The 22,757-nt window shown below is 45.0% G+C and overlaps 1 protein-coding gene across 1 annotated transcript in view; it reads right to left on the bottom strand.

The window, feature by feature from the left end:
• Positions 1-22,382, bottom strand: part of PITPNM3 (PITPNM family member 3) — a 345,453-nt gene extending 323,071 nt beyond the window's left edge. Inside the window, exon 1 of the mRNA XM_024206929.2 lies at positions 22,332-22,382. Coding sequence (XP_024062697.2) covers positions 22,332-22,353 — 22 coding nt within the window. The 5' untranslated portion in view covers positions 22,354-22,382. The remainder of the gene's footprint in view (positions 1-22,331) is intronic.
• Positions 22,383-22,757: the final 375 nt, after the last annotated feature.

Below are 22,757 nucleotides of genomic sequence, written 5' to 3'. Positions count from 1 at the left end.
GAGAGTAGATTTGACTTCGTGCCATTGATGATCAAATTCTGTTCAAGGGTTGTCTCTAGATCGTTGAAAATTCAATTTATTTTAGCATTGTGTGCTTCTGCATCACAAAAGCCACTTTGAAGATTGAAGGGGTACTTTTGCTAATTTAGTCCTCACAACCTTCCAAACATGTAAAGTGTTCAGTTTCCATTATCACATTGCATTACTTTCTTATTGTACAGGGCTAGGTTGAGGATTTTAATATAAAAAACATACTGGCTTCAATCATATCTCATGAGGTATATCTCTAGACCTCTGTAACCACAGCCTTGGAGAACAGATACAAGAAGAGTACAGCCATCCTTTGCTTTCCAGTTATAAAAAGAAAAGAAAAGAAAACAAAAAAAAAAGAGAGAGAGAAGGGATATAATGGAACCTGCCAAATCAACATCTGTTGGAAGCAATGGGTGAGAGCACTATAAGATGAGCCCATAGTGGTGTTAAAAAAAAAAAAAAAACAACCACCCCCACCGCCCCCCCCCCCCCCCCCCCCCCACACGCACGCACGCACGCACATTCAGGCCAGGCGTAAGAGGGCAGAACGATCAGTTATGGTTGAATTTGGTCCAAAAATCTAGGAACTAGAAACCAATGAAGTTTAGTGCTGGTGGAATAGGCTGAATGCAGAGAGGTAATGACAAAAAAAATAAATTATGAAATGTGAAAAAAGTTCACAGATCAAATTAGTGTAGCTTTGGCAAATGCAGATTATCAGCTTTCAGACCCCTCTAGATTTGAAATGTGTGGAAAAACAAAAATCCCTCTTTCAGACGTATGCATCATTCTTTCTTCACAGTAACTCTATTTTCAAAGTATTCTTTACATCCCAAAGATTTTCAAGAGAGACTACTGGTTTCAGGTTTCACAATAATTGGAGCCAGTTTTGAGATGCTTTGAAAGGCCCCAATCTTAAGAAAGCACTAAGCATACACCCTCCGGAGTGGGGGAAACAACAGCCCTCTTAGTGTGTCTAGTAATTGAGACACCCAAAATAACTAATTACTTATGAAAATTTGAGCTGATCTATAGGTGTCTTCTGCCCCTCGTCAATTCAGCCTTGTATTTTCCCAAATGCTTTTGAATAGCTGCTAATTGCACAACAGGGACTCAAAAAGGATTGATTATTTTTTTTAATGCCACATATTGTTGAATGTAAGGAAAATAAAAGCCTCTAAAACCTATGTACAATAGCCAGCTAAAAACAGCTCAGGAGAGCAGTCTAAGAAAACTTGACAGTGCTGGTATTTAACCAAATCAAAAGTGAACTTGCTATCTGTCTACCACTGAATCAATAACTTTCTAGGTCTGACTTTTTTTTATTATTATTATTGGATGCCTGCATCCATGGTGCCTATGAAAGTTCTATACTTGCATCTATGGTAATCTCTTCCCTGCACCTTCATCTGCTACACCATTGCCCATCTGGTGGCAGATCACCTTCCTTCCATCACAGCTCCTCTGACCTTCAAAATATTTGACACAAGGTGGGCGAGGTAATCTCTTTTACCGGTTCAACTTCTATTGGTGAAAGAGACAAGCTTTTGAGTGACACACAGTTCCTCTTCAGCTCTGTTACTACTTGTTATTTCTCAGTCTGTTGCATTATGCATCAGCTCTGCTTCTTGCATAGACAGTAACATAAAGGGGGCTGTTTTACCATATATTTCTTGGAACAGTGAAGGTTATAGTTCCACTGGCTCTCTCCAGCACTTTAATCTTTAACGAATTAACTAGTAGTGTTTGACTTTTAAGTAAGTTCACCCAGAGTTAAGCTACATTTTCGTTTCAATTCTTAGGAGCAGGTCCTCAGTTGATGTAAATCAGTATAACTCTATTCAACCACACTGATTTACACCAGCTGAGAATCTAGCTCTCATGCAGTGTTTTTGCTGCAGCACAAAACTTTTACCATGCAGAACGCAAATATTTATTTTCTTCGCCAATGAACGTTTATTTTATCATGCAAAAGTAATTCAGTCAATAGAATTTTGATAGAGTCAGCCCTGTTCTCTCAGTTGAATACAATCAACTGTTCGGTGAATCAATTATTGAATCCAATAGGGTCGAAAATCATCTATCAGGTATGACAGATACCAAAGGCTTGAAAATTTAATACAATTCTCAAGGAAAGCTGACAAAATTCATTAACATGAGTAGAAACTATTAAAATCAACCAAGCAGCCCATGAAATCTCCGTATACATTAAAATAAGCAAACAGATAGATGCATGCCTTCCTTTTAGGCATCAGAAGTGCCTGTACCAGACTCAGCATGGACTTAATATATGCTTTTTTTCAATGTACTTCATCTGCTCCACATCCACCTGTTTGTAGAGCTATGAGAACACCCTACTTTGGAGGTTCTGGGGGCAAAAAGTGTCATAGGGTACGTCTACATTGCAATCAAAATATGATTGCAACACGTGTAGACATACCACAGCTAGCTTTGAGCAAGCTTGCTCGAACAACAATAGTTGTGAAGCGTGGCAGCACAAGCTATCACCATGAGTGCATACCCAGGGCGTCCTACTGCCCATGCTGCCATGACTTCGTTGCTATTGTTATGAGCTTGGTAGATCAAAACTAGATTGAGCAGTTCTCCACATGCTCCAGTCACACATCCTTCTGCAATGCAGACCAACCCCGCGTGGGATAACGCAAGGACTATGTTGTGCTTATCCGTCTGAAACAAAAGTGCAACATTTCAACCAAAAGTTAATTTACAAATTCTTGGAGGACATCACAATGATGATACTCACACCTCCTTTGTAAAGCACTTGGTGATCGATAGATGAAAAGTGCTAGAAGAGCTAGGTATTATTTATTATTTTAAAACATTCAAAACAAATCAGCTTTATGAATTTAGAAGCACTAGGAGCAGGAGCGGTCTGAGCCATTTTGCTGACCATGACAGAAAATGTTTTTCACGTTACCCCCTTCTTCCCCTCAGTGGCCAAGCCAAAACAAACAAACAAACAAACAGAGCCCGTCTAAGTTAACTGGAGTCTTCCTATTCACTTTTATGAGCTTTAGATCAGGCCCTCAAAGTTTGCCTTTTCTATTGACAATCCGACATGCCTCCCAAAACACTGGTGTTAATGCAACATTAAGGATATGAAATCAAGAATTCAAGGATGAGAATAAATAAAGCTAGGACTAGAATTACAGCTTTAACGACGTCCCTGTCTCCTTACATCTAGTCTTTTTAGACAACTAAAAATAATGAACTGATATACTTTCTACACCTCAAATACATTAAGCTGCAGTTCTCAGTCTTGACAAGGCTTGATTTTCAGAACTCAGCAAGATCTACACACAAGCCAAGTTGCAAGAAGGAAATTATTTGGAGAGAATTGTAATGTGGATCGTCTTAGTGAAACAAGCCAGAATTAAAATTTCCTACTGACGCTCAGCTAATGGAATCTACTGCAGCCGAATACATCTGTCTCCTGGCTAATTCTCCTTTGTATAGGAGAGACAGGTTTGTGACCTTAGATTTAAGCAGCTAACTACACAGAAACCAAATTTTAAGTGACAAAATTCTCTCTACATATTCCAGTGTTTTGAGAGGAAAATGTTAAATACTGACGTCAGGTTTTCCTTATGTTGTTTTGTATGGATTTGCAAGAGAGGGGCTCCATTCAAACTATATTTATGCACTTTTCCTTGCCCTTTAAAATATTCTATGATAATCAAGATTATAGTCAGCTATTTTCTTCCGCTAACAAAATTTCAGTTGTCACTTCAAAACGGAAACACAAGCGTGCGTGGCTGCTGCTTGATTAGGATTCTACTGCATACTCTTCCTACTATTAACGTTAAAATGCTATTTTCCAATAGCACACTCTGGATTTCCTTTATGCAAGTCCAGTTTTTACCTCCACTTTGCCACTCCCATTGTCACATCTGTGCACAAACACAACTCATTTCAGGAATCAAGCAAGGTTATTTCGCTTTACATATGTTGGCTAATAGTGTTCACATAGTAAATTAATGGAGTTCTTAGGGTAAAGCTATGATGCATGTGAAATATAGCTAAATTTCTTGCTTATTTTCAGTTTTCCTCCTTCTGAACATAGCATGAATGAACCATGTCATTCAGGATTTTAAACTAGCAATGTATGACGACGACTCCACCCTGTCCCCCAGCATTTAAATGTACTTCTAAAATTTTATTATCCATCTCATCCAGCTACAAAGAAAATCCAGTGGTCTAATTTTGTTTGTAGTCCTCAGGCTACATCTACACTACAAGCACTGCTCCAACTGTGTCGCTGTAGTGCAGGGGTAGGCCAAGCAGGTGCACCAGCTGATTTTCAGTGGCACTCACATTGCCTGGGTCCTGGCCACCAGTCCGGGGGGCCCTGCATTTTAAATTTCATTTTAAATGAATCTTCTTAAACATTTTAAAAACCTTATTTACTTTACATACAACAACAGTTTAGTTCTATATTATAGACTTATAGAAAGAGACCTTCTAAAAACGTTAAAATGTATTCCTGGCACGCAAAACCTTAAATTAGAGTGAATAAATGAAGACTTGGCACACCACTTCTGAAAGGTTGCCGACCCCTGCAGTAGTGCCATAGCATAGATGTTTCCTACATCAGCAAAAGGGGTTTTCCCATTGCTGTAGTAAATTCGCCTCTCCAAGAGGCGATAGACAGGTCAACAGGAAAATCCTTCCATCAACCTAGCCGTGTCTTCACCAGGGGATTAGGTCCACCTAACTATGGCACAAGATTTTTAACGGCCCTGAGTGATGTAACTTGGTCAACCTAATTTTTAAATGTTTACCAGGCCTAAGTTAGAGTTATTTTCACAATTACAAGCAGCAAATATTTGTCCAATCCTAGACTCATTGGTTGGTATTATGCTTCCCTCTCCCAACAAAAGCTATTTAAAAAAAAAAAAAAATCAGGATTTTGCTGCAAAATATTTGCCAATTTATTAACTTAATCCTGCAAAACCTTATTCTATCACCAGTCCTCCTGACTCCGGTTTGAGAGAAGGATGGTTTTGTGGTTAAGGCACTGGACTGGTCAGGAGACCTGTATTCAGTTCCAAGCTCTGTCAGACTCTGGGTGACCTTGTGCAAGTCACTCAAGCTACAGCTACATTAGAGAGCTTAGCAGCTGCGCCGCTGTAAAGCTCTCTAATCAGGGCCGGCTCCAGGGTTTTTGCCGCCCCAAGCGGCGCAAAAAAAATAAAAATAAAAAAGCCGCGATCGCGATCTGCAGCGGCAATTCAGCGGGAGGTCCTTCGCTCCGAGAGGGAGTGAGGGACCGTCCGCCGAATTGCCGCCAAATAGCTGGACGTGCCGCCCCTCTCCGGAGTGGCTGCCCCAAGCACCTGCTTGGCAAGCTGGTGCCTGGAGCCGGCCCTGTCTCTAATGTAGCCACTTTAAGCCGACGGGCCTAAACGACTCCATCCCCTGCGAGTGGTGGTAGCCATGTCAGCAGGAGAAGCTCTCTCTCCAACATAAGCAACGGTGTGGACAGTACTATGTCAGTGTAACTTATGTCGCTCAGGAGGGTGATTTATTCACACTGCCGAGCAACATAAATTATGCCGACGTAAACCATAGTGTAGATATCTCTCTGTGCCTCAGTTCCCCATCCGTAAGACTGAGATAATAAAGCTGCCTTTCTCCCTACCTTTGTCTATCTTGTTTATTTAGATTGCACAGCAGGGACTGTCTCTTAATAGGCGCATTCACAGTTCTCAGTTAGGACCTCAAAGTGTTGCTGTGATAGCAATAATAAAGTAGTAATATCACAAACACGCACACACACACAAACACACTGACGAGAGAAGGCGATTCACGAGAGCAAGGCTTGCATAACAGGGGCCCTCTAGAAGAGGTTTGATTCAAAAAGCTCGAAGAGGTCCCTAGTTCTTAATGATGGAAGATGGCTCATGGTCGCAAGGGGAAAGATACGACCTGTATTCCTGGTGCAGATCATGTACTTAGAGATAAATTTGGCCCTGTTGATTAGAGGTTGCAAGAGATCAAGAGTAAAGTGGTTGGACAAGGATGCTGTATCCGCTAATTAAAGCTAGAAAGGAAGTTCTCTCTCCTCTCAGCTTACACTGCTCCTGAAAAATATGATACTTGAGCTCTTCACAAATTCTATGGCAAGAGGTTGGACATCATCATCATCATCTCAGATATTGTGAAACCTTTTAACAGAATTATAGAAGAAGGGAGAGATAGGGGCATTCCCTTCCTAGACTGTTTTATTCTTGTTACTACTGAAACAAGATCACAATTTACAACACAAGGGATGTGTGACTGAATGCACCCCTGTATTCACACCCTACATACTATTGTAATGATCTTTGTGCAAAATACACCTTGTGAGATATCATTTGAAAACTAACTCCTCACTGGTCAATAGTAGTATGGTGAAATGTATGTAGCAACATTATGTATAAAGTTATGAAATCCCCCCCTTTGATGTGAAAAGCACATGTTCAAACTCAAGTAACCCCAATTAGGTAGGTCAAAACACACCTGTCTTAAACAAAGGGCTGTGTGTTTACTTCAATTTGCATATAAGATGTAAACAGAGTTCTCAGACAGCAAGAGGGGGAAGAGAGAAGATTTAAAATATATTATATATATATATGCATTTCAGCATACCCAGGTGAAAAGAAACAGCACAAGGCCTCCTGCCTCCATCAGGCTCCAGGTCCCCTTACTCTCAGCTGGAAAGAACTTTAACTAAGGGTCATGCTCAGGAAGATGCTTTTCAAAGTGTGACTTAACTATACAAGTGAGGGGCAAAAAAACACCTCAAGGCATCTCTCCCACCCATCTTTCTTGACAAAAGAAACCGCCGTTAGACCTTAGGAGCAGATCCTGACCTGAAACATGGTCAGCAATGCTGCTGAAAACCCATGGTAAGAATTTCACCTTGAACCAAGTCTAGTTTGTTAAGTTCAGTACTAGGAAGCATTTTATCTTTATTTTTCGTGTAACCATTTCTGACTTTAATGCCTTAATAGGATGTTAAGTGAGTACAGCTATCTTCTTTTGTTAAATAAACTTATTTTGTGTCTTTAATCAAAGCTAAGCCAGTGTTGTGGTCAAACGGGGCTGTGTGGTATCTCCTTTGAAAGAAACAATTTGTTGTATATTGTTCCATTACATGGACCACACACCTGAAATATCTGAACTGTCCAGGAGAGTGCTGGACAGTACAGCACACATTTTGGGGGAGAAAATTCAAGATTGGGAAGGTGTTGGGGTCACACTGCCAGCAGTAACCAAGGCTGGTGGAGGCCAGGGTGTGACTGGTGGGTGCCGCTCGGGTCAGAGTTGCTGAACCAAGGTTGCAACTATACGCAGACGTTCAGGATGTGACCTGCCTGCTGGCAGGCTGTTTGTGAGCAGCCAGGTCGGAACTACAACAGCAAGGCATTGTGAGGCACCCACTATCGCAGGGGTGACAGCCCCTCACTGGTTTGGATTGCACCCCAGAACGTCATAGGATGGATGACCTGTAGAATAATCAGTGTATTAAACAAGGTATCTGATTTACTTGTTGCTGTGTTTTCTGAAGCAATGCAACAAGGAAATATAACAATTAGCAGCTTTCATGAAAACAGGTGTCTTTCAGAATTGTAAAGTAATTACTAAGTGTACTAATTCATCATGTTGCTCCCTCCCTCCCCAAAACACACACTTCACAGCTCTCCTAGCGTAAACTGGTAATTAAAAAGAAAGTCATTCCTGAACAGTGTTAAAGTCAGTTAAAGTAAGATTTCTAGTGTATAATAAGCTCATTAACCAATTTATCTGTACTAGACTTTAATTTCCTTAGCATTAAGATGTTTAAGTTCACAGCTGAAGTCTATAACCTATAACCATAAGGCAGAGCCAGTTGCATTCTCTCATGACTCACTTGCAGTGAAATGGCTTAACATGGCTCAAGGATACACTGAGCCAGTTCCAATCTTCTTGTCTTGTCCCTGGGAAAATACTGTTGCACCCTGCAGTTGGGTCAGGCAATAGATTCCATTCATCCCAATGCACTGCATTCAGTGGAGGCCCATAATTTTTTGGCTCAACATCTGAATATCTCCTTCTCATACTCAAAAAAACAATTCTTGTGGCATTATCATCATATATGTCTCTCTCTTTCCAAGGCACTGGCTGGCAGAGGACTGTTGAAGATCTCGATCCACACCTACTAGCAGGTAGGGTGACAAGATAGCAACTGTGAAAAAACAGGACAGGGGGTAGGGGGTAATAGGCGCCTATATAAGAAAAAGTCCCCAAAACCAGGACTGTCCCTTTAAAAATGGGACATCTGGTCACCCTACTAGCAGGTCACTATTGGAATCCAGTCCCTCAAAGTCAGGCCTGGTGTAATTAAACACAACTCTGCTGTTGCTGTCAAACAGAACTTACACCAGGGCTAAGTTTCATCCCAGATATTTGGGGGCCATAAATAACTCTCACCTAACTGCTTATATGAAATAAGTTAGCGGTGTCAGCCCAGATCTTGAGTGTATTAACCCCACAAAAGTTACCACCATGGTTGTCCATGTCCCAGCCAGCGTCAGCAGATGAGGACTGGAATGGTCCGTGTAGACTAAACTCCCCTTTGTTCCACAAACTAGCAGGCCACATTCTGCTCTCGGTTACAAATCACAAAAATGGAGTGCCTGCCACCCACCCACATGAATGGAAGCTGCAACTTGTGTTACAGAGCAGCGTTTTATCTGGTTTCTCCAGGTCACGGCTGAGGCACGTTGGCAGGGAAGCATGGGATGCTAGATAGACGGCATCAATGGACATCAGTTCAGTTTCTTTCTTTTTTAACTAACATTAAAAAAAACTGGCATTTAATAACAATGCCACATTAAGGTTGTGAATTCAAGTACACACATACATTTAAAAATATATATATAATGACAGTCCTATCAGCACACGTCCAATGTGCCAAATTGCTCTGGATTAAGGAAACAGAAACCCCCAAAAACACAGGGTTTTGTTTTGGTGGGAGGGGACAAGGATTGAGGCTGTGAACGTCACCAAGTACCTTAGAGACCAAGCCCTTCCCCTGAAGTCAGTTGGAACATCAGACATGTCCCCCCTTACCTCAAGTTGTGCACAAATAACAGAACCACTTCTGCTCAAGTTTTTCCTAAAAGAAAAGAAAATAGTCACCTTCGGGCAATAAACAATGCACCTGCTGCAGTGCTATTTCTGCATTTTCATTAAACCAATTTTCTCCACAATTTAAAAACAACCCCCCGCCCACCCACAAAAAACCTGACCCTAAACACACACCTCCACACTAACGCTGAAGGGCCCTAATTTACTATGGAACGCTATTGTTATTCAAGAACTATACGGTCTTAGCTAATGACACCTAGAAATATTGTTTTAATAAGTTACTTGTTATGCAGCAAGCTTGTTTATGATGTAAATTAATTCAAGTAATGAAATTCATTCCCCTCAGGTAAGCTATTACCTTCCAACTAGAATAAACAGAGGAGAGAAATGACGGAACCTCACCTTTAAAAAGAAGAAGAATAAATCTGAGGCGGTATTAGGTTTGTGTTTGGTACACACAAAAATTCCTGAAAACAGGAAGAATGTTTACCTGGGGAGGCAATGTTGCCTAGTGAATGGAGCACTGGACTGGGACGCAAACCTGGGTTCTGTTTCTGGCTTTGCCACTGGAGTGGGAGGAGTCATTTCACCTCTCCGTGCCTTGGTTTTCCCCGTTTATAAAATGGGGATGATACTTGCTCTCCCTTTGTAAAGCACTTGGAGATGGATGGGTAGAAAGCTGGGAATCATTATTTGCTAGCAAGGTTTCTGTTCTTAATCCAAGTTATTTGACCTCAGTCAAATTCTCCTATAAGCATCCCCTCTCAATCACCAGTCTCCAAACTGGAGGCTGAAATACACCTCAAAAAGGCATCATTGGGTGTTTTAAGACAAGGTCTTAAGGAAATGTCTGTGGCAAATCACTTGATGTAGTAGGAAAGACCTACAGGTGTCTAAAGTGTTAAAGCTTTACACACACATCTTTGCATTTCTCTTTAAAAGGCACATGCTTCTGTCACATGCATTGGCTTGTTTGAATACGAGGTGCTCATGTACCCTAACACAAATTGTATTTTGCCCACCAGATTTGTGTAAAATAAATGGCTGGTTTATACAATATGACAGAAAAAAAAATTGGGACAAGAGCATGGCGTAGTGCTCAAAGCTGGGAACCAAGATACATCTACAAAACAAATACGGAAAAACCCACAGCAGCATATCTCAGAGCTCAGGTCAACGGATGCCGGCTCACACTATGGCACTAAAAATAGTAGTGCAGATGTTCCTGCGCAGGCTCTTATTCTGCCATTGAGATGCTGTGGAACCTTTTTAGATCTCCTGTGATGCTCCCTGCCCAGCTGAAAAAGCTCCTACAAAAATTGCGATTTCCAGTGGAGTTACTCGAACAACTGACATCATGCTTGTTTGTTACAACAGCATTGTGCAAGTGAAATTAGGGTTGACATAACAGAAGTGCAAGGAACACAGTATTTTCACTACCATTTATTTTGTACTCTATGCTTACCTTGGGAATGACTTAAAAGAGGATTTACACATTTAGGGGGAAAACTGCACCTACTACTGAACATAAGGCTTACTACAGTGGAACTACCCAATGGCTTGATTTAAAATCATTGAAATGTAGGGCTGGGTGGGACCTTGAGAGGTCATCTAGTCCAGCCCCCTGCACTGAGGCACGGTTAAGAATATTTAATATGCATTGAAGTCAACAGAGGGACTTGCATGGACTTCCAGGGGCTCTGAATCAGTACTAAACCCTATGCTTAGTTGCGTTTGCAGAACTGGATCACACAGAGAAGTTTATAGAAAATGCAGTGAGGCACATTACTTCTTTACCAAGCTAGATAATGGAGATACAACAACTGACAACGTTCCCAAAGCTACCAAAAACACCACCGTGTTCATAATAGAATTATTGAAGAGCATGAATTAGTCTCAGTAGAAATTAACTGAAAATAGATGCCATTGCACTAATTAAAGCCTTTCCCCTGGTTAGAATTTCAAACAAAACTGATCAATTTGAATTCAGGAGAGTTTTTCCACTATAAAAAAAAAAAGAGCAAGTTGTTTTTTCGTTTGGAAACAGACTTGGGGTGAAAGCAGTGACCTTTGCAGTTAGAACATAAGAATGGCCGTACTGGGTCAGACCAAAGGTCCATCTAGCCCAGTATCCTGTCTTCTGACAGTGGCCAATGCCAGGTGTTCCAGAGGGAATGAACAGAACAGGTAATCATCAAGTGATCCATCCTGTCACCCATTCCCAACTTCTGGCAAGCAAAGGCTAGGGACACCATCCCTGTCCATCCTGGTTAATAGCCATTTATGGACCTATCCTCCATGAACTTATCCAGTTCTTTTTTTAACCCTGTTATAGTCTTGGCCTTCACAACATCCTCTGGCAAGGAGTTCCACAGGTTGACAGTGCGCTGTGTGAAAAAAATACTTCCTTTTGTTTGTTTTAAACCTGCTGCTTATTAATTTCATTTGCTGACCCCTAGTTCTTGTGTTATAAGAAGGAGTAAATAACACTTCCTTACAGGGGTGGCGTGTTATATGTGCCCATGGTGCCTGTACTACAGGAATATTCAGGGCCCAGGTGCCTGGCTCCACCAATGTTCGGGGCCAGGTCTCTCCCCTGGCCCTGCCTGCTGCCCCCACACACTTCTCCCAGAGTATCCCCCAGCCCTGCCTGCAGCCCCCGGCCAATTTAAAAGGGCCCGGGGGCCCCCAGCCGCACAGCGGAGCTAAGGTAAACTTCCTTCCCGGCCTCACTCTGTGCCACTCCCGGAAGCGGGCAGCACGTTCCGGTGGCCCCGAGGGATGGGGGTGTCTCTGCGCGCTGCCCCCGTCCTGAGCACCAACTCCGCAGCTCCCATTGGCCGGGAACTGGGGCAAATGGGAGCTGTGGGGGCAGTGCCTGTGGGCAGCAGCGCACAGAGAGACTCCCCAGCCCCCCTGCCTAGGAGCCGCTAGCAGAGAGGTGTGCCAGTCACTTTTGGAGCCACCCAAGGTAAGTGCCACATCCCTCACCCTCTCCTGCACCCCAACGACACCCTGTCCCAGCCCAGAGCCCCAACTCCCTCCCAGAGGCCACCCCCCGCACCCGCTCCTACACCCCAACCCCCTGCCCCAACCAAGAGCCCACACCCAAACTCCCTCCTAGAGCCTGCACCCCACACTCCTCCTGTGCTCAAACTCCCTCCCAGAGCCTTAGGCAGGTGGGGGGGGGCGGGACTTGGACCCGTTCTGGGCATCACCAAAAATTATACAAACCTGCCACCCCTGTCCTTATTTACTTTCTCCACACGAGTCATGATTTTATAGACCTCAATCATATCCCCTCTTACTTGTCTCTTTTCCCAAGCTGAAAAGTCCCAGTCTTATTAATCTCTCCTCATATGGCAGCCATTCCATGCCCCTAATCATTTTTGTTGCCCTTTTCTGAACCTTTTCCAATAGATCTTTTTTGAGATAGGGTGACCACATCTGCACACAGTATTCAAAATGTGGTCATACCATGGATTTATATAGAGGCAATATATTTTCTGTCTTATCTATCCCTTTCTTAATGATTCCCAACATTCTGTTCGCTTTTTTGACTGCCACTGCACATTGAGTGGATGTTTTCAGAGAACTAGCCACAATGATGCCAAGATCTCTTTCTTGAGTGGTAACAGCTAATTTAGACCCCATCATTTTATATGTATAGTTGGGATTTTTGTTTTCCAATGTGCATTACTTTGCATTTATCAACTTTTAACTTCATCTGCCATTTTCTTGCCCAGACACCCAGTTTTGTGAGATCCTTTTGTAGCTCTTCGCAGTCTGCCTGGAACTTAACTATCTTGAGTAGTTTTGTATCATCTGCAAATTTTGCCACCTCACTGTTTACCCCTTTTTCAAGATCACTTTCATGTTGAATAGGACTGGGCCTAGTACACACCCCTGGGAGATACCACCATTTACCTCTCTCCATGCTGAAAACTGACCATTTATTCCTACCCTTTGTTTCCTATCTTTTAACCAGTTACCGATCCAAGAGAGGACCTCCCCTCTTATCCCATGACAGTTACCATTGAATGCTGCTACATAATATTCTTTTTCTAGTCTGCTTTCCTGAAGCTATCAGGAGCCTCCCTGACTGCCCATTAAGTTATCTAACAGAGCTGTCTGCATAGCGCTATTTAGCAACTATGCTACTAAATCTTACTAGAGGCCAAAGTTACACATTGTTATTTTCCAGTGGCTTCGTTTTAAATTTGCCAAATTACATGTATAAATACTAAATAGTCACTTTAAAATATATCTTTACAGTTGGGATGCCCCAGCTGAGAACAAGACCCCCATTGGGGTAGGCACCATACAAACATATAGTAAGAAACAGTCACTGCCTCAAAAAGCTTAGCTAAAGCAAAGGGAAAAGATAATATTCTCTCCCCTTTTTGCAGATGGGGAACTCAGAGAGAAATTAAGGCCTCAGTCCTGCAAAGAGCTGCATGCAGGTAGACCTACTGATTTAACTGCAGCTATGTGGGACCCAGCCACACAGACCTTATTGAAGGATAAGGATTTACAAGACTTGCCCAAGGTCACACAATGAAATCGGTGGCAGAGATGGGGATCGAACCCAGATCTCCCAACTCCCAGTCACAAGGCCAAGAGCCATAATGGTGGCACCATACGAACCTAAGGAGTTAGGATTTATTTCTCATTTGAGAATCTCTCTGCTCTAACATATTGTGATGAAAGCAATAAAACAAATGCATGTATGTTCTTAAAACATGGCAACGCTTAAAAGTTAGGTTGACCCAGCTATATCGCTCAGGCATGTGGGGAATAAAAAACCCATGGCCCTGAGCAACTTAGTCAAGCCTAACCACTGGTGTAGACGCAGCTAGGTCACCAGAAGAATTCTTCCACTGACCTAGCTACCACCTCTCTGGGAGGTGGATTAACTACAGCGACAGGAGAACCCAACTCATCGCTACAGTAAGTGTCTACACTGAAGCACTACAGTGGCACAGCTGTAATGCCGCACCTGTACCCCTGCAGCATTTCTAGTGAAGGCATATCAGCTCAGAGGGCCCAAGTATTCCCGTGAACCTCATCTAGCACAGGGCCGTGCTTAAGCTACCACAGAAGTATACTGTGGGTTGCTCAGACACACTGCAATATGTTTTTAATATTGTATCGGCAGCTTTTCCTTTTAAGTAATTAAAGATCTACTACACTGCGAAGAGCACGAGGGAACTAATTAGAAGATACATTGAACAAAACAGTTTTATTTGCTGTCAAAAATACCCTCAAGGTCTTGTACAGCTCAGAGACATTTGATTCAGCTTTTAGCTGCTAAGCAATAAATCAGCGGAGGTGCTCTGTGCACCAAGCAGGGGACAGGCATAGCTCATCCTTACTAAGCCAGCCACAGACCTTCCACTGGTTGCAGCTCTCAGCCCCAGAGGGAGGGCTGAACTGAAATCATAAACCATTCTACAGTTACGTTAGTGAGAGAAGGGGAGGGAATAGTCTTCAGGACCAGAATTTTCTAAAGAGCACAGCTCCTATATTTAGGCTCCAGAGTAAGCAGCCAGACTTTCAAAAGACTCCAGCACGTCAGGCAAGAAAGTCTGGCATTGAGTATCACAGTGGGAACTACTGAGTTCTAAGTGCTTCTGAAAATCTGGCCTTTATTTCAGGGTTTCACTGGGAGCGGAGCTCTCTGGAAAAATCTGGTCCCATCTCTGGGTGCTGACTGCTGAGCACCTGAAAGTCTGGCCAGGAGCTCTTTGGAAAGTCTGATCCAACCGGCTCAGGGGTGGCCAACCTGTGGCTCCAGAGCCACATGCAGCTCTTCAGAAGTTAATATGCGGCTCCTTGTATAGGCACCGACTCCGGGGCTGGAGCTACAGGCACCAACTTTCCAGTGTGCTGGGGGGTGCTCACTGCTCAACCTCTGGCTCTGCCCCAGGCCCTGCCCCACTCTACCCCTTCCCGCCCCCTCCCCTGAGCCTATGCCATGCCCTCACTCCTCTCCCTCCCCCCAAGAGCCTCCTGCATGCCACGAAACAGTTGATCGGGAGGTGTGGTGAGAGAGAGGGAGGTGCTGATCAGCGGGCGGGAGGTGCTGGGAGCAGTGTGTGTGTGGGGACTGCTGATGTATTACTGTGGCTCTTTGGCAATGTACATTGGTAAATTCTGGCTCCTTCTCAGGCTCAGGTTGGCCATCCCTGGGCTAGATAAAAAACAGTTCCAACAGCAGTTGCTTTCTGCTCTGCTGTGCTCCAGATTAAGGTTCCACAGTGACGGACAATATCCTTGACTAGGGCTTTGTAGCGGGAAAGTCTGGTGACTAGCTGGCCTAGTCATCCCATAGGGGGCCCTGGCTGTGGCCTCAAATCATCCCCTCATGCTCCAATTGCTCCCCCAGAGACTGGTCACTACAAAGAAGCAGGGAGGCAAGGTAGGGGAACCAGGGACCACCCACTCCACCAGGTCTCAACCCCAGGCCTGAGGCATATATCACAGCATCCATCCAAGTTACGTTTCCCCTGGATCACTTCCCACCAGTCTGAAGTGCCTCAGTTTGGGGAGCAGTTACTGTCTTAGATTCAACTCCCAAAGGGGGCTGGGAGGCAGGGGGGCAGAAGGGAGGATACAAGTCCTTGCTACTAGAGCAGTCTTCACAAAGCTGTTGCCCTTCCTGGCACAGCTCTCAGCCTGGCTTCCTGGTGGCACATGCAGCTCATTGGCCTTTCTCCTGGGCTCCCAGCTTCTTTTTAATCTGTTCCTCCACTGGGGGGATGCCTTGAGGGGCAGCACCTCCCTCGCCCAGTACTGCTCTGCTCCCTGCCCTGGTTCAGAGTGGGACCCATAGATCCCATCACAGACTTGATTCCCCCACTTCTGAAGTCAGTGGAGATTTGCCATTGAGAGCAGGATCGACCTGGAAAGAACAGCGAGTGGTACTGAGCAGCTGGACTTGGTACACTACATGAGCAAGAGAAAATTAACTGAAGAACAGATTTGGTTCAAAACAGTCGTTTACTCTCTTCTGCTTCTCATCAAGGGGGTCATCTACTAGTAATGACTCGTTCCCAGGCTTCTGGAGTTAGGAATGAAAAACAGATTGCTTCAAAATGAGTTCCCACCAGACAGATGCCCACATCACAAAAAGCAATCACAACTGGTTATCTTGGTGGCAGTCTCTGCAGATAGAAGCCAAAGATTAAAATGGACCTGGTGACCGAATTATCTCCTTGCTTCCTTTGGGAGGGACAGATGGATCAGGATTTCAGCACACAAGCATGAGGAAGCTTGGGCAGTGGCTCGAGGATCTGACTCTGTGGTCAAGTACGAAATTCACACGACCCATTTAAAAATATTAGTCATTACTCCAAGGCAGCATCTGGCTAGAGTTGCTGGGGCTTCTCCTTATGGTAACAGAGCGTGATTGGTTAGAGCAAGGGATGGGGCACTAGGACTCCTGGGTTCAATTCCTGGCCCTCTCACCCATGTGCACTCCTGTAGGCAAGCCTGCATTTCAGCTGCCCCTCTAAAATGGGACAGGGCTTACCTCTTGCACTCTTGTAACTCTTAACTGGTCAAATTGGGGTGTCTGTCAACGCCTGAGATTACTGCATATGAAGACATCATCATAAAGTGATGACTAACTAATCATCCACTGAGCATCACAGGAAGGAAAAAAAAAAAAATCAATGGATCAGTCTATTATACTAGGTGTGTTTAAATTTGCACCAGATTCTTCCCCTACTTTATTCGTCATCGGCTGCCTAGTCATACGTCATCTCCTCTCCGTGTTTTGTGCCATAACAGTGCTAACTAATAGCCTCATTTACTTTGAGGACTAGGTGACAAGAGGAATTCATTTCCAATGGGCATTATTGGTACATGTTGCACTGTAAATTTCAGCGGCACTTCGCAAACAGAGCGATCTCTTCAGGAGGGACAGGGAACATATTATTTCAGTAGCACCCAGGATCGCCGATCATGCACTAGGACCCCATCATACGAGGCACTGTATAAAATACCTCTTGCAGGCCAGTCCCTCAGCTGGGGTAAGTCAGCACAGCTCTCTAGCCCTACAGTCCAAGGTCTCAATCTTGCAATACACTGCACAGAAGCCAATTGCTGCACCTCACTGAAGTGATTTGCAGGTTGGGGCAAGTCAAACATCAGTGGTTCATAAAAGGGTGAAGGGAGGACAAAAGGAAGGAAGCATCTCCTGGAAGTAGGGGTTTACAAAGAAGGAATTTAAAGAGGACAAGAGGTGGTGAATGTTCCTAGCATAGCAGGCAACAGAATGAAGGACAAGAAACCAAGTGTATGAAAGAGACAAAAGGAGCAGTGAGGCAAGGCTGAATGGGGAAAGGGGAGGAAGCCAGAAAGAATCCATTGTGCAGTATCACGTAAGGATTTAAAAGTTAGGACAAGGAGCCTGTATGCAACACAGTGACTGACAAATTCAGGGAGGTGATTGGAGGAGGACATGACATGGCCACAGTGACAGAAAAGGATGTGGACCATAACCATGGCAGATAGGGAAAACCGGGAAGGAAGTTACAGTAATCCAGCCAAGAGATGGTCATGGTCCAGACAAGGGGGTGAAGGGTGGTGTAAAGACAGAAGTGTGGGTTTGGAGGATGCTGATGTAGTGTTTGGAGAGAGAGACTGGATACTGGGGGAGATGGGAGAAGAAGGGAAGAGTCAAAGAGGACACCAAGTCCAGAAGACTAGCAGAGTTGTCAGCAATGAGAGAGAGAAAACCAGAGGGGAGTGGGTTATGGCAAAGGTAATGAGTCCCATTTTTGAAAGACTGAGCTCAAGAAAGCCTTGGGACATGCAACAGAGACATCAGGGGATAGAGACATAGGAGGAGATGTCAGGGACAGGAGTTGACTTTGGAACCATCTTCTGGACAGAAGTAGAAGTTGAAGCCAAGGGAGCACATTAAGAAAATCAAGGACCAAGCCTTGACACCCATCAGATTGGGAAGGGGAACTGAAGAGGAGGAGGAGCAGCAGCGGTATCTGAAGAAAGTCATCTAAAATGAGAACCAGGGGAGCACACTGCTGCTGAAGCCAAGAGTATGGTTGGCTCTTTCAAAGGCGGTAGAGAGCATAAGACAAATTAAGATGGTCAGATTCAGCCAGAAGGGCTACCATGTAAAGCAGTGGCTCTCAACCTTTCCAGACTACTGGACCCCTTTCAGGAGTCTGATTTGTCTTGCATACCCCCAAGTTCCACCTCACTTAAAAACTACTTACTTACAAAAAAAAATCAGACATAACATCCAAGTGTCACAGCACACTATTACTGAAAAATTGCATGCTCTCTCATTTTTACCATGTAATTATGAAATAAACCAATGAGAATATAAAATATTGTACTTATATTTCAGTATATAGAGCAGAACAAAACAAGTCAATGTCTATATGAAATTTTAGTTTGTACGGATTTTGCCAGTGTTCTTTATGTAGCCTGTCGTAAAACTAAGCAAATATCTAGATGAATTGATGTACCCCTGGTTGAGAACCACGGATATAGAGGGATGGTGACAAAACACTACCTAGGGCTCAAAAGAGTGCAAGATGCAGCTGTTCCTCATCACCACCACCACCACCACCCTCAGTATTTTGGGCTATGACATTCTTTTCCCATTGGGCCCAATGTTTTCCCTCGAATAGCATTTCAACAATGACACGTCCCTGGTTATCTACCATACTTCCTTCAACTGGCAATTTTGCAGCAGATGGTGTAAACAGGCCAGCATACATTTGCTGAACAAGTATAGAAAACAAAAACAGCCACATCTGCCTTTGAGCTACTATTTTAAGTAACAATTGACATTTTTGCTCTTGCACCCTATGGTGTCACTGACTAGCAGCACGGGGGTGGGCGGGAGTAGAGAGACAACAATCTAAGCTGTAAATCACAGACTGAACTTTTCCATGGTTTCTTTCAAATGTGGCATATGTCCTAGACCTACTTCTTGAATCCTTAGACAGTGACTCCCTAACAGTAGAATTAACTTCATCATCCTCTCAGCCAGCACCACCGCCTCCTCCAACTCTCTCTCCAAATCCATACGATATGAAAAGGTTAGAGAATATTCAGCAGCTACTGTGGATGGGCTGCCTGCGCCATCTCTAAAGCATCCAGCATTCACAACAAAGTATTTGGCTTTCTGGGTAGGCACTAACATTGGAGTCACTGCAGCATGTTGTAAAGTGATGTAGAAAGGGAAGACAACAGGTAGTATGCCGCAATTGCTGTTGTGCTATCTGCAGTCACAGGCCCTGATCCTGAAAATCATAGGCTCCAATCTGCACATGCTTAAGCACATGCCCCAGTGGAGACATATGCCTGAGTATCTGCAGGATTAGGGCCTTACTCCAATTGCTCAGCATCTGAAGGACCCACCCCTAGCTCAGAACTCCAGATCAATTAAAAACAAAAATCAAATCACACCTTTTACTGATGCAGCCTAGGCAAGCAACAGACTGAGTCTGCCCCTCCAAAACGCATTCTCCCTCCCATCATGATCTCACATGTAATTTGATATTCTGATCAAATGCATGAGTGGGTGGACCTGAACCCCTACCATGCTAGGAATTGAAAGTAGTGGCCTTGGAAAGGTCATTTCCCCTGTGTTTGCAATGAAGTCTCAGATCTGAGATGGCTCGACACCAGGAAACAGCGATTGCCATGCAGGTAAAGTACAAGCAAGTCACACACACATTTTGGTACATTTGCATAATTCCAGTTCATACCGATAGGCTCAGTAAGAGTTCTAAAAATGTAGCTCATTTCCATTGCTCCTCTCACAGGTAGCTCTGGAACAGTCCCTATGGATAGGTTATTCACTTTTAAATGCCTCTTTAAAATAAAAAAAGGGGGGCACCAGCCTCTTAAATCTGGCATAAAAGTTATATTTTGTTTAAACTCCAAGATCAATAAAAACGTATCCTTCATTCATAATGTTTTAAAATGCTGTGCAAACCTAGCTGAGTTTAAACAAATAAGCAAATCCCTGCAGTGCATGCAGCCCAAACACCAGTGAAAGACTTTCCTGATTTTCATTGTGCAAGGGGAAAGAAATGCTAATCAATGTGCGAGAAGGTCAATTGGATTTTTTCCCACTCTTTTAAACAATTATCTCCTTTGGGTTTAAAAAGTTTGTTTGGTTTAATAGCCGGTTTGCTTTTGGTTGGTTATTACTGTTCTCTGTTTCAAGGGCACCATTTCTCAAGGGCTGCCATCAGTTTGCATCTGCCCAATGTGATGTGTCTCCTCCAAGCTAAAGACATTTGCTTGTGTTTATCAACACGACAGTGTCCCTTTTCAATCGGAGATGGAGAAAGGTGTCCTCCCCTCTGTAACTAATCCATCTGCAGACAACAGTGGTCACAAATACCAGACAAGTCTGGCACACACAGACATTGCTGCAAGCCAGGTTTTTAGTCCAAGTGAAGTCAGGCCTTTTGCCTCCAAACACGCAGGCCTCTCCACAGGAGCTAGAAGAAATCTCCTTTTCCTGGTAGCCCTAATAGATTCCTTATCGTCTCTGCTGGCAAACCACTAGAAGGCAGCATCACTCGCCCATACATATGATCCAGTGCATTGCACCACCTGCCTTTTCTCAATTCAGTGATCTTTCCCAACGCATTTTCAGCAGCGGATACCTAGTGGAGCATTCCTAAACCCCTCCCTGCAACACAATCTAGTGGTACATGCATGTTTCTAAACCTATTAGACGGGTAATCAAATCCAATGGGAGGGTGGGAGAAGAAAGATGAAATTTACAAGATGGACAAAAGCCAAAAAAAAAAAACCACACCAGTCCCATCCCTTTGCCTCTTGGCAGATAAGGAATCAGCACTTTGTCCTGCAAGTGCCTTTTCTGAACAAATGGGTTAGCTTAGTAAGTCTACTTAGGGAGGAGCACCAGTTTCACTGAGGATAAAACTGTATCAAGTGGTATTAGTCCCAGAAAGCAGGGTTTCCCTCCAGATCTCTTAAAACCCCCATTTCAAAAAGCTGCTTCTACTTTCTAGTTCGTTCACTCTTTCCCCCTTTTCAGTGAGGGGGTATAAAATAAAGGAAGTCATGGTGGAGCAGAAACCATTTAGGAAGCCGGTCTACAATAAAAATAGGATCTCAAGCGATATAGCTGTTGATTCTTGCACTCGCTCTCAGATTCTCCCCCCCCCACACACACACACACAAAAAGAAGCTGTGCTCAAGATTTTCAACAATGAAGTGTAAAGATGAATGAAAACCACATGCGATGCTTTCAGCTGAATACTACAGGCACCGATCAAGAGGAAACAGCCTCCTGGGAGCCTAAATAAACTTAGCTGGGAAAAAGAGGAGCAAATTAAGCGGCGTTTCCATTCATGGAAAAGTTTGTGTTTGTCTTTGCACCTTGGAAAAGGGCTTCGTAGCTCTATGTATACGAGAGGATGATCAGTCTAGCTGCATGTGGAAGTAATGGCTGGCTAGATCCCAGGAGAAGGTGCACGCTAGCAGAAACCATGCAAGTTAACACTGCGTGACTGGCAAGAGATCTTTGTCCTGGTGGGGCAATACGACAAGGCAAAACCGGAGGGGGGGGGCGGGGGAGTGCGTGCTACAAAGGGAGCCAGTCGTGCAATAAAAACTGTGCCTGGAGCCCTGACTCCAGCAAAACCACGGCTGGGAGCCAAATGGCCGAGCACCGCAATTTGGAGACGTGCAATGGAGGCATTGGACACGCAGCTGCCCCCACCCACCCCACCGCCGGGAGAAAGGCGATCCGTTCAAGCGCCCGCTGCAGAGGAGAAAACACAAGCTCCCCTCAAGCGAGCCCACCCTCTGGCGAACTAACAAGGAGCTCGCACCGTGGAGGCATGTACCCAAACCATCCCCAGCCGCAAGCGCCAGTCCGAGCAGGAGCGCTGCCCCCGAGTCACAGACCCCGGCCCCCAGTGCCCTCCCCGCGCGGCTGGGGGCACCCCAGCATGCAGACCGCGCACGCTGCGCCGCAGTGGGGCAGGGACCCCATGCGCTTGGGCGCACGGAGCGCCCCGGCGCTGGAGCCTCCCGCTGCAGCCAGACATTCCCGGAGTTTGGTGTTTCCTTCCCCCCCCCCTGCCTGAGCTGCGCCTCCCCGCTCGGCCCAACCCGCCCCCCGGGCAGCTCACCTGGGCGTGAGGCTTTCGCCATCTCCCCGGGCGCCTCGGCTCCAGCCGCTGCCCACCGAGTCCCGCACCTGCCCGAGGCCGCCGCTCTCCACGCCCGCTGCGCCCTAGCGGCTCGCCGCTGGAGCTCTCCTAGCGCACAGGGAGACGAGGCGTCTTGCGCTCCTGGGCCACATTTGTTTCCTTCGGCTGCCTCTAGCGGCACCTCTCCCGGGGTTCAGGCTGCAGCGCCGGGAGCCGGAGGGGAGCAGCCGCCAGGGCACCACGCGCTGCTGCTGCTTCTTCCTGCAGCTCAGCCGCCGGTGTAACGACGCCCGTTAAAGGCGCAGCGGACAATTCCTGCCCCCGGAGGGAGAGGTTGGCAGCAGGCGCTGCCCTCGCCCAGCGGCTGGGACAGTTTGGGATGAGGGGACGCTGGGTCGCTCTCTC

Source organism: Terrapene carolina, unplaced genomic scaffold, assembly GCF_002925995.2.
Source record: "Terrapene carolina triunguis isolate 2854851 unplaced genomic scaffold, T_m_triunguis-2.0 Scaffold231, whole genome shotgun sequence".
NCBI lineage: Eukaryota > Metazoa > Chordata > Testudines > Emydidae > Terrapene > Terrapene triunguis.
The sequence above is the reverse complement of the archived record's forward strand: the minus strand, read 5'-3'. Positions and strand labels throughout refer to the sequence as shown.